Source organism: Pollachius pollachius (assembly GCF_949987615.1).
Source record: "Pollachius pollachius genome assembly, chromosome: 3".
NCBI lineage: Eukaryota > Metazoa > Chordata > Actinopteri > Gadiformes > Gadidae > Pollachius > Pollachius pollachius.
This window is the reverse complement of record NC_136936.1, coordinates 29,282,100-29,296,640: the sequence shown is the minus strand read 5'-3', so window position 1 is coordinate 29,296,640 and position 14,541 is coordinate 29,282,100. Positions and strand designations below refer to the sequence as shown.

Sequence of the window (14,541 nt, the reverse complement as noted above, 5' to 3'; positions counted from 1 at the left end):
TTTGAGCATCGATTCTCACTCTGCCCATGAGACTTAACTGGCCAGCAGCCCAGATATGATCCTTTGATTTCTCGTGAATTTTAATCGATCGACTAAAATCTCTCAAATCATAAAATCAGTCTCTGACAAACGTTGAACAGCCATCACCCACAGCAGCTGTCTTAAACATGACACAGGGCAAACAGTGAAGGCGGTTTTTCAGTAAACTTCCTGTTAGCCAGTGGACCTTGTCATACATGGAGCAATTGAAATTTCTCCTTACCGTAGCACCTAGAGATGTGTTATTTTCACAGGAGGTTTTGGTCTGCCCTCTACTTTCACTCGTAATTTGTCCTCATATGAAAATGACTGAAAAGAATCCTGTAAGATGCAGTCAACGATGTTCATCCCCCCATCATCACCGTTAGTCCGATCCATCTTGTACGTGAGCTAGCGACTACTAGCATAAAACCCTTACCCTAAACAACACTAACCCTAAACAACAAAGTCCTGTAAAGGAGCGGGGCGAGGGAACCCAAGCGCTGGACTCAGGGAGGCAGAGATGGGGTAAAAGGATACAGGGTTTATTGGGAAACGGGGTAGAAGACAAGCTGGGGCGAAGCAAGCGGTAGTCAGGCAGGCGAGGGTTCGGCAACAGGGAGTCAGTCAGGCAGGCAAGAACTCGGCGACAGGCGAGTACTCGGGCAGGCGGGGGGTTCAGCGTCAGGCAGGCAGTCAGACAGGCAAGGAATCGACGATAGGCGGGTTGTCAGGCAGGCAGGGGATCGGCAACAGGTAGGCAGAGGGGAGAGGGTTAGCAAGAGAACGGGAACACCGAACTGGGACTAGAGAATGCTGGTAGGACTGATATGAACTGGGTAGTTGTAAACGACAAACTGGTGCCGGCTGGATGGAGATCCCCGGCTGAAGTAGGAAGTGGAGATTGCTGATTGAATACGGTGACGGAAGAATGGGGTACAGTGGCGTCAAGTGGCCACTAGAAAGAGGTGTTGGACCATGTGGCAGGACGTGGCATGACAAATCCTCACCTACACAGAAAAGAAGGTGTATCTTATTAAATTAATGTTCAACAAATTACGTATGTGTTCGTCAGTTGTCACTGTCAAAGTCAGTTCACGATAGCTGCCCAATAAAGGCGGTGACTGGCCAAAGTGTTGTGTCAATCATATTCAAGTGACGGAAGTGCAAAATTCTACCCTATCGGTCACTGCTTCACGGGTGGGACTTATCTGCCAAAAGGATCAATTGAAACGGAAAAAAACCACAAGCCGCCTGGGGTTTCACTCGATTTGCATTGAAGTCAATGGGAAAAGATATCTATTGTGGTAAAGCAAAAGGAAAGATTCACTGTAATTATCTGTTCCACCGCGGGTGGCGCTGTTGTCACTCACAGAATTGATTTCAGGAAAACAGCTGTCTTAGTGACTGTATTTCTGTTTCAAAGCACTGATAATGGGATTATTGTAAGATTTTATTTATTCATTTTTGTAACTTTTTTTTGGTGAAGCACTGTTTCAACTGTCTTATAGAAGCCTCCACTGATACACATAACCTATACCATATTTATGCATATATACATAACCTATACCATATAAATACATATATACATAACCTATGAATACTAGACGGTGAGGGAAGCCATGTCACATCGACACTGTTGTGATCAGTGGTCATTGGCTACAGGTGGATACTTCAGTTGATCTCTCATAGTTCTCATCTCTTGTATCAGAGGTGTAACGTCCACACAGGTTCAAAGCACATCCCACCCATTATTTTCCAGGATTTTCTTTTGTAAATATGAACAGTGTGTCGGTTCTCCACTAACCTTACGTTATCGAATAGGGGATAAACCTTGACTGCATTAATTTATTTAGTACTGACACTTCAGTCAGCAACAGCACTGTTGGTGGATCACCTGTAGAGAACATCTCCTCCTCTCCTTTTCTCCTCCTCTACTCTCCACCCCCCAATTTCCTCTCATTCTCTCCTCTCCTGTCTTCCTCCTATCCTCTTCGCTCCTCCTCCTATCCTCCTCCTCTCCTCTCCTTCTCCTCTCCTCTTCTCTCCTTCCCTCTCATCCTCTCCTCTCCTCTTCTCTCCCCTTGTCCTCTTCTCTCATCCTCCTCTCCTCTTCTCTCCTCTCTGTCCCTTCCTCCTCCTCCTCCTCCTGTCCTCTCCTTCTCTCCCCAGGGTTTGAAGAGAACCTGGATGTGCAGGGGGAGTTAATAGTGCAGGACAGCTTCCAGGTGTGGGATCCTAAGTCTCTGATCAGAAAGGGGCGGGACCGTCGTCTCTTCCTGTTTGAGATGTGTCTGGTCTTCAGTAAGGAGATCAGAGACTCTGCTGGCCGGACCAAGTACCAGTTCAAACAGAAACTACAGGTTCATATACTACTACACACAAATATACACATGTACACAGACATACAAAAACACAAAAGTCAAACAAAGTTCCTTAACGAAGTCGTCTGACACTGTTATGTGCTTGTTTTTGTTTTCCTCTCCTGACTACACTTGATCCGTCTGTCTGCTTATCCCCTGCCTGTCTGTTTGTGTACCTGTCCAGACCTCAGAGCTGGGTGTGACTGAGCACATTGAGGGAGACCCTCTCAAACTGGCTCTCTGGGCCGGACGGACCCCCTCCTCCGACAATAAAATTGTCCTTAAGGTGTGTAACCACATCATAATCTGATTAGGTATTCATAGTATAATATTCTGAATGTATTTATATATATTTATGTAATTATATTTAAGTTCTGTGTCACCAGATGAATTAAGGTGTACCATGACGATACTGTTCTGTGTGTGTAGATGATAAATTAAGATGTACCCTGATGATACTGTACTGTGTGTGTAGATAAGTTAAGGTCTAACCTGATGATACTGTACTGTGTGTGTAGATGATAAATGAAGGTGTACCCTGACGATACTGTACTGTGTGTGTAGATGATATGTTAAGGTGCACCCTGACGATACTGTACTGTGTGTGTAGATGATATGTTAAGGTGTACCCTGACGATACTGTACTGTGTGAGTAGATAAGTTAAGGTGTAACCTGACGATACTGCACTGTGTGTGTAGATGATATGTTAAGGTGTATCCTGACGATACTGTACTGTGTGTGTAGATAATTTAATGTCTACCCTGACGATACTGAACTGTGTGTGTAGATAAGTTAAGGTGAAACCTGACGATACTGTACTGTGTGTGTAGATGATAAGTTAAGGTGTTCCCTGACGATACTGTACTGTGTGTGTAGATAAGTTAAGGTGTAACCTGACGATACTGTACTGTGTGTGTAGATGATAAGTTAAGGTGTACACTGACGATACTGTGTGCAGGCCAGCAGTGTGGAGGTGAAGCAGGAGTGGATAAAGAGTGTGAGAGAGGTGATCCAGGACCGCATGACCCACCTGAAGGGGGCGCTGAAGGAGCCGCTCCACCTGCCAAAGACCCCCGCCCTCAGCAAGCCTCGGAAGAGGTCTGTACACACTATAAACACACCTTTCTTTCTTTGACTTGATCCACCACCGCATGTGGTGGGCTGTGTCTATGTGGTGGTGGGGGGCTGTATCTATGTGGTGGTGGTGGTGGGCTGTGTCTATGTGGTTGTGGTGGTGGGCTGTGTCTATGTTGTGGTGGTGGTGTGCTGTATGTCTATGTGGTGGTGGTGGTCTGTGTCGATGTGGTGGTGGTGGGCTGTGTCTATATGTTGTTGGGCTGTGTCTATGTGGTGGTGGTGGTGGGCTGTGTCTATGTTGTGGTGGTGGTGTGCTGTATGTCTATGTGGTGGTGGTGGTCTGTGTCGATGTGGTGGTGGTGGGCTGTGTCTATATGTTGTTGGGCTGTGTCTATGTGGTGGTGGTGGGCTGTGCCTATGTGTTGTTGGGCTGTGTCTATGTGTTGTTGGGCTGTGTCTATGTGGTGGTGGTGTTGCTGTGTCTATGTGGTGGGCTGTGCCTATGTGGTTGTGGGGGGCTGTGTCTATGTGGTGGTGGGGGCTGTGTCTATGTGGTGGTGGGGGGCTGTGTCTATGTGGTGGTGGGGGGCTGTGTCTATGTGTTGGTAGGCTGTGTCTATGTGGTGGTGGGGGGCTGTGTCTATGTGGTGGTGGGGGGCTGTGTCTATGTGGTGGTGGGGGGCTGTGTCTATGTGTTGGTAGGCTGTGTCTATGTGGTGGTGGGGGGCTGTGTCTATGTGTTGGTAGGCTGTGTCTATGTGGTGGTGGGCTGTGTCTATGTGGTGGTGGTGGGGGGGTTTCTATGTGGTGGTGGTGGGCTGTGTCTAAGTTTTTCCACAAAACTAATTATTACTGTGAAAAATCACTGATTGTGTGCAACATTTTAATAGATTGCAAGCCCTAACATATACATATTTATATATAATAGTGTTAGTATTTGATGTCCAAGAGGGGAAATATGTATGTGTGTGTCTGAGTGTCTGAGTGTGTGTGTGTGTGCCTGCTTGCGTGTGCAGGGAGGTGCTGGAGGATGGGGACAGCCAGGGGGAGGGCAGCAGCCAGCCGGACTCTGTCTCCATCGCCTCCCAGAACACCGTAGACAGCGACAAGGTGAGACCTCTACCTGGTGATCACCCAGCATGCAGCGGCTGACAGAAGGACATGGCCACTAGGCAGCTACTGGTGCCTCCTTTGATCACACACACAAGGGCGGAGCTCCCACAAACAAGGGCGGAGCTCACACACACACGAGGGCGGAGCCATCGCAGTGCGCCAAGCAGCGAGCAGCGCCAAAAGGCGAGCAGTGTGCCAGACTCAATGGACTAGGATATCAAACACAGCATTTTCAAACAAGGGTATCAAATCCCAAATGAATATGATTATGAGGTTTACCAAGTACAGTACAAAACCTAGCTTGGTGTCACAGAGAGGTAGCCTGGCTCCACCCGCCTAAGTACTTTCACTCAATTTTGATTTCCCTTCAGTACTAGGTCTGGGTCTGCGGTATGTTAGTTGGTTTTCTCTTTCCAAATTTTCTGCGTCCAGTCAGCGAGCAGAGGGAGTGGCTGAGAACAATGACGTTAAAGTCAGCTCTCTCTGACGGACATCTTCACGCACGGTGTTTGGTTTGTTTACAGCCTGCGCGCAACGTGATTCCCGGCCAAACGTTAGCGATTGGTTATGGCAGATCCAGGGTGGCACTGGGCAGATCCAATAGTTTTAAACTTCCAAAGACACCCGCCTTCAAGTGAGTTAATGTTTGGCAATTGAGTAGGTCTAGACTCTCTGTGCAAATGAAATGAAGTACGAGAGTCTGGTAGGACCAGGCTAACAGAGAGGAGGGATTCATGAAAAAACTGTTATGTTAGGAAATGTTATGAAAAACAGTGTTCTGTTAGGACATGTTATGAAGAACTGTTCTGTTCGGACATTTTATGAAGAGCAGTGTTCTGGTAGGACATGTTATGAAGAACGTATACATCTATGAACAAAGATACACACTCCAACACACTATACACATCTATATACAAAGATACACACTCCAACACACTACATACACATCTATAAACAAAGATACACACTCCAACACACTACATACACATATATAAACAAAAACAATCCAACACACTATACACATCTATTAACAAAGATACACACTCCAACTCACTTTAACACATCTATAAACAAAGGTACACACTCCAACACACTATACACATCTATAAACAAAGATAATCCAAAACACTGCATACACTCATACAGTCATATACACACTACTGCACAGTAATAGTAATAATATACACACTATTACACTACAGATACACACACTTATATACTAATATAACCACTACTACGACTCTGAAAGCATTAATATGCACATACAATACATACACATCCATACAAACTCACACACACCAATCACACAAACACATGCATTTGCCCAAACACACACTGCTAGGAGTCAGAGGCAGAGAAATAAACCAGTTCAAACTCTTGCTACTGGCCTATTTCAAAATGTCACACGTACACACACACACACACACACACACACACACACACACACACACACACACACACACACCCACACACACACACACATGCACACCTACACACACACACACACACACACACACATAGTGAGCCTGTTTCAATCACAACCCTTTTATTGTCTTGTCTGTGTGTGTGTGTGTGTGTGTGTGTGTGTGTGTGTGTGTGTGTGTGCGTGTGTTTGTGTATTGGTGTGGTTTGATGGAGTCCTTATAGAGCTGTGGTTCTGTCTGCTTCTCATTTACAAATTATCTTGTCAGACTGCTTGCAAAGGGCAGCTCCCAGTGTTAACTAATAGCAGATTTGGTTTGGCCAAAAAGCTCCCAGTGTAACAGGTAGAAGAATAGGGTTGAAACCGAACAGCTCCCAGTATAACCAGTAGAAGACTGTGGTGGTAGAAAACAGATACCAGTATAACCAGCATAACAGCATTCTCTCTCTCTCTCTCTCTCTCTCTCTCTCTCTCTCTCTCTCTCTCTCTCTGCTGTGATGAACCCAGCCCAGTTTAGGTAGGATGTTCCCCTCTGAGTGTGTATGTGTGCACGTGTGTGTGTCTGGAGTATTTCTGTGTGTGTGTGTGTGTGTGTGTCTGCAGTGTGTATGCTGTGTGTGTCTGCAGTATGTCTGTGTGTCTGTGTGTGTGTGTGTGTGTGTGTGGGTGGAGGTTTAGTTTCAGAAAAACACGAAAAGAAAAAAAGGGTGGTGTCCCTTATTATTGTAAGGTTCCCCCCCCCCCACTCTCGCTCTCTGTCTTACTCTCTCTCCTTCTCTCTCCCCCTCTCTCTCTCTCCCTCTCTCTATCCCTTTCTCCTCCACTCTTCCTGCCGCCTTCCCTCTTTCTCTCTCTCTCTATTTCTCTCTCTGTCTCACTCTCTCTCTTTCTCTCCTCTCTCTCTGTCTCCTTGTCTCTCTGTCTTTATAATTTATCTTGTTCTACATGTGTTAGGTTAGAGATGGTTAGTTAAGGTTATAGGTTAGAGATGGTTAGTAAAGGTGTAACCTTAGAGATGGTTAGTTTAGGTGTTAGGTTAGAGATGGTTAGTTTGAGGTATTAGGTTAGAGCTGGTTAGTTAAGGTCTTAGGTTAGAAATGCTTACTTTGAGGTTTTAGGTTGGAGCTGGTTAAGGTGTTAGGTTAGTGATGATTATTGGTTATTTAGAAAGTGGTTTAGCTTGTTTATAAGAAGTATTGATGTATTTGTTTATAAGATTGATATTCCACATGTAGGTTACGGGAAGATACAATTTTAAACGGAAATCTAGAACTGTAACAAAGAACTAGAACTGTGATGTATAACTTTGATCTAGAAGTAGTAGTAGATTTGTATGCTACACAATACTATAATGATGCTATACTAGCATGAGGCATGTTTAGCTACCCCAGCTTGTGTTACTGCTACACAACAGGCTAGAACAATGAATGTGTGTGTGTGTGTGTGTGTGTGTGTGTGTGTGTGTGTGTGTGTGTGTGTGTGTGTGTGTGTGTGTGTGTGTGTGTGTGTGTGTGTGTGTGTGTGTGTATGTGTGTGTGTGTGTGTGTGTTAGTGAATAAGATCCATTCACTGCTTGGTTGAGATTGAAGCCATTCTGGAACCATCTGGGGGTCATATGACTCTCTCTTTCACTTTCTCTCACTCACTGTCTCTCTCTCTCTCTCTCTTTATCTTCTTTGACCTCTCTCTCTTCCTCATTTTGTCTCACAATGTCACACACACACACAACACCGAATGACTGAGGGAGGGAGATAGAGAGAGAGGGAGGGAGGGAGGGCGAGGGAGGGAGAGGGCGTGTTTGTTGTGTGTCAGAGTGAGGGAGTTGGCCGTGAATCAGTGACAGGAGCTACGCGAAGAGAGAGAAGTTCAACACAAATGATAGAAGCATATATAGACAGATATAGATTATAGATAGAAGCATAGAAGTATAGATTGGCAAAAGTATTCAGGAGTGACTTTAGGAGCAGTGGACGTAATGCCAAAGTGGATGACTTTTAAACTGTTAAAAGACAGCAGTCGAGTGAGTACTATTCTAACCCTGTACCGCTCTAATCCATAGGACAGATGAAGGATCTTCACTGTAGTAATACTGTTCTAATACGGATCTACTCTCTCATACTTCTGTAATGCTCACATAATGGTCAGTAGAGTTCCAGATATCCACCAGCCCTAACCCAAGTACCAGTCTGTTCTTTCCGGCTGCCCCTTATGCTTTGTAACAGAAAGTTACACTGTCAGCTAACAGTTAGCAATGTGAGCCAAACGCACTGGGAGCTAACCGCACATTACACTATCTAACAGTTTTACTATCAGCAAAACCAATGGCACTTGATCAGGGGTGTGTGTGTCGGTGTGTGTGTGTAGACCAGGTGCTTAGAGCTGGCTGTGGCTAGGATATTGAACTTGTACTGTATAGAAGGGATGTGTTAGCATGTAGTCTGATCCACATGGGGAGTGAACATGTAGTCCACTCTTCAGAGAGAGGGGTTCTCTGTCCTCTCCTCTTCTTCTCTCCTGCTCGCCACTCCTCTCCTCCTCTCCTTCTCTCACCTCCTCTCCTTTTCTCACCTACTCCCTCCTCTCTTTCTCTCATCCTCTTCTCTCCTCCTCTCCTCTCTTCCTCCCCTCCTCTCCTCCTCCTCTTTACTCTCTTCTTTCTCCATCCCTGTGCGCATAAACAACAGGGTCACATGATCAGAAGCAGAGCATTTGAGAGAGAGAGAGAGAGAGAGAGAGAGAGAGAGAGAGAGAGAGACAGAAATCCTTGTACAGCTAAAGGTCTCTTAGCAACAAGTTTTGTACAGGTGACCTGATACCTGGCAGATGGTCACACACACACTCACTAACACACACTAATCAAATCATAGCATAGGCTACACATAAATCATACACGCTATGAGGATCTACTACCAATATGTTCATAATGCTAGGCCTATGCCTAGCATAGGCCTAGCATTATGAATGCCCATTGGTATGTTCCAAATTTAAATGTGATATTTATCTTCTTATGTTAGTGGTGAAAGCGAATCATGTGATATGCTATTGGTGCAATGCAGCCTGTAAATATATTTCCTTTTTAATGACCCATTTTATTTTTCCATTTTATGTATGGCAGTAAGTGAATATTGTTGTCTTTCTACTTGTTTTTATTGTTGTAATAGGAGCGCTTTTGCACCATCGTAATGTGTCCCAGACAGCTCTACAAGCTGTCTGGGACATGCTGCATGTATGGGCATGGAGGCATGGATATAGGGCTGGACTTTATGGATTGTTTCTGTTTAATAATCCCTTACACATACCCACACACGTGCATGCAGACACACTCAAATACATATCCCAAGGCATAGCATGTAAGTGTATGTTTGTTTAGTAGCCATTCAAATTGTTTGTCTGTGTGGTTTTCTGTGTCTATCTGTGTTTGTGTGTGTGTTCCAAACATGATGTCTTACAGTCACTCTTAAGTAACTAGAAAAGTACCTGTCTGAGGTCAAGACTTACCTTAACGAGGTAAAGACTTACCTGAACGAGGTAAAGACTTTCCTGAACGAGTTAAAGACTTACCTGTCTGAGGTAAAGACTTGCAATACCATGTTAGTGATTCACCTATTCAAGGTTACTGATATTCCGGTCCAAGGTAACTGATTTACCTGTCCAAGGTAACTGATTTACCGGTCCAAAGTAACTGATTTACCAGTCCAAGGTACCAAACTAGCTCCAGTATTATTTGGTAGTCATGTGCATCGCAGCAGATACGTGGGGTCATTCTGCAACCTTGCTACTTCCTGTTGGTGATGTCATCAGTATTTGTTCAATTATCTCTGAATCCAGAAGTTAACCACAATCTATTATGGGATAGAATGGCTGTCATCACAGAAACCTGACATTACATTCTCTATGGTGTCTGTTGAGGTCATCTACTCTATCTTCCTTTATTACTTTCTTTAACTCATAACTATTTAACTATTACTGAAGGCCCATTTCCACCAGATCCGTATCAGAAGCGGTACGGTAGCAAAGAGTCTGTTCCGTACTGCAATCCACACTAGAAGCGGTCCGGACACGTTCCGGCTGAGTTATGGCTCAGTGACGTCACAATGTAGTCCTCAGCAAGACGCGAGCCCGCTCGCGGTGCGTTCGCGACACTAGACGTTAATAATAATAATAACGTTAGTAACGTTAATGTATCAATCGGTGGGAAGTTTAAACTCATGAATATACATAGACTATGCTACCTGATTATGTTGGACTGTTTTCAAAACAGGTTGACTTTTAGATTAAAATAAGTAACGTTGTCTGTGTGTCTGTAGCAAATGGTTTCTATTGTCTGCGGCAAACGTTTTACTGCCGTGACTCTACTGAGACGGATCTGATGAAAATTGGCCTTAAGTTGTTGTGAGTAGTTGTGAATATTTTTGAATTCTTTGTTAAGTGTGTTACTTTATTATCAGGTCTTTTATCCACCAATTATTTTCGGAAACGCAAACGCATACCCACACAAACACCGACACGCACCCCAACACACAAACAACGACACACACACACAAACGATAGACACACGATGAGATAGATAGAGATTTTATGTTCAAAGTCCAAAGATAGCCTTATCTTCTTTGTGTGGGTCAAAGTATCAACATGAAAAACAATATCAATAATTCTACTCGTTCTCTCTCTCCCTCTCCCTCCCTCTTTGTCGCTCTACCTTTCTCTCTCGCTCTCTATGTCGCTCTACTGCTTTCTCTCCCATTTCCTCTCTATGTCTCTTTACCATTCTATCTCTCCCTCTCTATGTCTCTCTACCGTTCTCTCTCTCCCTCTCTCTATGTTTCTCTACCGCTCTCTCTCTCCCACTTCCTCTCCGTGTCTCTCTACCTTCTCTCCAGCTCTCAGGAGGCTGTGAGTTGACAGTGGTTCTCCAAGACTTTACCGCTGGCTGCAGTTCAGAGATGACCATCAGTACAGGTAACACACAGACAGGAAGACAGACAGGTAACACACAGACAGGTGGACAGCCAGGTAAGAGAAAACAGGTAGTCAGACAGATAGACAGGTTACACACAATCAGGTAACAAATACACACAAACACAGACGGGGAAACAGATAGACAGACAAGTTTACAGGGAGGCAGAATAACAGACAGGGAGACACTAAGACCGGTAACACAGGTATCACAGGTGACAACCAGACAGGAGATAAACATTTAGGGCCCTATTTTAACGGTCTGAAACGCAAGTGAGAAGCGCCAAGCGCAAGTAGCTTTGTGGGCAGTTCTATGGCGATGTTGCTATTTTACTGGCGCAAAAATGACTCTTGCGCCCGGCGCAAATCTAAAAAGGGTCGGTCTGAAGTAGCCTAATTACCCGTAGGTGTGGTTTGGGCGTAACGTGCAATAAACCAATGAGAGTGCCAGCTCCCATCCCCTTTAAGAGCCATGATCGCATTTGAATCTGACGAGTTGATATTTTGACAGCGCGTCTGCAGTCTCCGTTGAGACAGATGTACATGAATTTCAAACTTCAGATGGCTCAGTTTATGGCCAAATAATATGGCCTGATTCACACATGGAATAAGGTTTTCATCCACCACTTCAGTCCTCAAATTAATTTTGGCAAAGAAAACTTAACACACATATGATATGCGGTAACTGTGGTTCTATTTAATGATATACGCCAGTGGTTCTCAACCTTTTTTGAGCAAACACCCCCCTGACCTTACCCTGATCCTCTGAGGTGTCATTGCATCGTTTTTCATTGGTTTTGCGGTGGTCACTAATAGCAATGATTGCCCTCAGAGAGAGAGAGAGGATTGAACATTCATTCACTGTGACCGCGGCCCGGGCACTCCCGCCGTGCCCAGTGAACGAATGAATAAATGGCCCGGAAACCGTGGGCACCGCGGCCCGGGAACAGCGGGCAATGTGAGCACGGCCACGGCACTCCCGCGTCTCCCGCCGTGCCGCGTGAATGAATGAATGGCCCGGCAACTGCGGGTACCGTGACAGCGGCCCGGGCAATGCGGGCATGGCACTCCTGCGTCTCCTGCACCTCCTGCCGTGCCCCGTGAATGAATGAATGGCCCGGGAACCGCGGGCACCGTGACAGCGGCCCGGGCATATGGAAAGCCAAGAAGGCCATAATCCGGCCCTAGAATGGCGAGGTAAAAGGGCTAAACTGGCCGGACGCTGGCCGGAATCCGTACGGAAACCGGCCAGTTTAAACGCTCTAAGCCGCGGCTTAGACGCATTTAGCCGCAGCTCAGCCGCGGACGTATGGAAAGCCAAGAAGGCCATAATACGGCCCTAGAATGGCGCGGTAAAAGGGCTAAACTGGCCGGACGCTGGCCGGAATCCGTACGGAAACCGGCCGGTTTAAACGCTCTAAGCCGCGGCTTAGACACATTTAGCCGCGGACGAGCCGCGGCTCAGCTGCGAACGATTAGCCGCTTTTGCATACCTAATAGCCGCGGCTATTAGTTATGCAAAACTAGCCCCTCTCTCTTTTTTACTTGACCACTAAGTTTGAAAGCTTTCTAACCAATCAGTGAAGAGAAATGCCAGACTAAAGAAATGCATTGTCGAGAGCTACTTGCCTGCCATGTTATGCCGTAACATAAAGCTGTGTTGACTTTACTAGTTTCTCTACAGTATAATACACTACAATCTATTGACCACCACTAGCTAGTGGAAAATACATTTGTGTCTAGTACAGTGTTATATTTTTATACGTTAGGCTATATATTGAGATGGCAGTGTGCGAAATACCTGTCAATATTCGGGGATGTCCTCATCCCCAGATTGTTCTCAACATGCAGTAGCCTAGGCCATAACATTACAATATTTCATGGATGCAAGCCAAGACAATCAGTCTATATCTATGGCCTAAATGACAACACACACACACACACACACACACACACACACACACACACACACACACACACACGCGCGCGCACACACTTAAAACACACTCGTAAAGCAACACTGACATAGGAGCCTGCATTGGCTAAAGTTGTTGAAATGCACGTTATTTTATAACAGGGAGAGGCAAAGTTGTGCATTTCAATGCAAACACGACAATAATTGGCACCGTTCTTGCGCACTCAGAAGAAAAATGAACTGAATAAATGCCAGGTATACAGCATATCGGAGACGGGCACACAATCAGTGCACTTGCAAATGAGAGCCTGCAGTATGACCGATCTTGTGACATTATTTAACCATCCATCTACAGCTAATACGATCAGACAGATACATCATTGAACACATACACAAAGCCCACAACAAGCCAAACATCAGCACGGCAGGTGCGCTCTCTCTCGCACAATTACACAATCACTCCAACTACTCCAACTCCAAGGCTAGGCTGTTTCAGTAAGACCACAACTAACCCTGTAGGCCTACCTATGCACAACAATCAGTTCTATACAATTCGTCTTTCTTCTGTTTGGCGCACATGGCTAATTTGTACACTCGCACAGGACTGGCTGGCTTCGCTTGCCAAAAAATAGAACATAGCCTATTTGTGAATAAATGTTTTGAATTCTGAATACTGGACATGATGAGCTTAAAAACATTTAAGTGACCATTAGTGAGATGGCCTAAAAAGGAATACAAATGAATTATTCCAGGCCTTCAGGATCAATTCAGATGTTCAACTGTTCGGGATTCATTTTGCTTAGCCAGTGAAAGTGATCGGCTGTAGATTGCACACTGTTAAAAATACTTCAGTACAAGTAGCCTATAAGTCCTCAAAATAATTCAGCATAATTGCATTACTGCCACAAGCAGGCAGCAGTAGTCATTATTCGCTAAAATGGTCCCTGCCAGTGTTTTTCTATTCTGATGTTTGTGGATGAGTCTTTCAGCTACAGCTTTGTTACATTTCCCTGCGGTGGTTTGCTGTCATCTACAGCAATACATCAAATTATGTAAGATGACCATTTGTCCGTTGCTTGGCTGTCCTGTGAGAGCCGTACGCATTTTAAAAACACCTGTGATCAGCGTGACTATGACTTTCCCAGCCAATCCAGGGGGGCTCTTGAATAATTTATTTAGGAGGATTTTCTACCGTCATCCTCCTGTTTATCACAAACATCTTGCGATAACTCAGTTTAATTAAATAACCGAGTGAAATCCATGTACCTCCAAGTTGTACTCATTATTCGGTACTTCAGTGAGGGCAGTTACAATCCATCACTAAAGATTTTATAGAGTATTCTGATTCAGTGGATTTAATATTTATTTGTAGAATCTTCACAACTCACAGCTATGAAATGTTAATTTATCATCATGGGAAATTAGTATTCTGATTCAGCGGATTGAGTATTTATTTGTATAATCTTCACAACTCACAGCAATGAAATGTAAATTTATCATCATGGGAAAAAGCATATAAACAAGCTTCATAAAAAAATCATTTCTAAGCAGTACAGAACAGTTTAAAGGAGACATATTATGGTGTTTTCCCAACAAGTAAACATAGTATTTGAGTTCCAGAAAACATGTTTTTGAAGCTGTTTGCTGGAAATAGCTTATAGGACAAAAAATGTGT

General features: G+C 44.7%; 1 protein-coding gene across 1 annotated transcript in view; it reads left to right on the top strand.

Moving 5' to 3' along the window:
* kalrna (kalirin RhoGEF kinase a) overlaps nt 1–14,541 on the top strand; it is a 179,514-nt gene that overhangs the window by 112,365 nt on the left and 52,608 nt on the right. Inside the window, exons 35-39 of the mRNA XM_079733768.1 lie at nt 2,191–2,381; nt 2,566–2,667; nt 3,341–3,484; nt 4,480–4,569; nt 10,876–10,954. Coding sequence (XP_079589894.1) covers nt 2,191–2,381; nt 2,566–2,667; nt 3,341–3,484; nt 4,480–4,569; nt 10,876–10,954 — 606 coding nt within the window. The remainder of the gene's footprint in view (nt 1–2,190; nt 2,382–2,565; nt 2,668–3,340; nt 3,485–4,479; nt 4,570–10,875; nt 10,955–14,541) is intronic.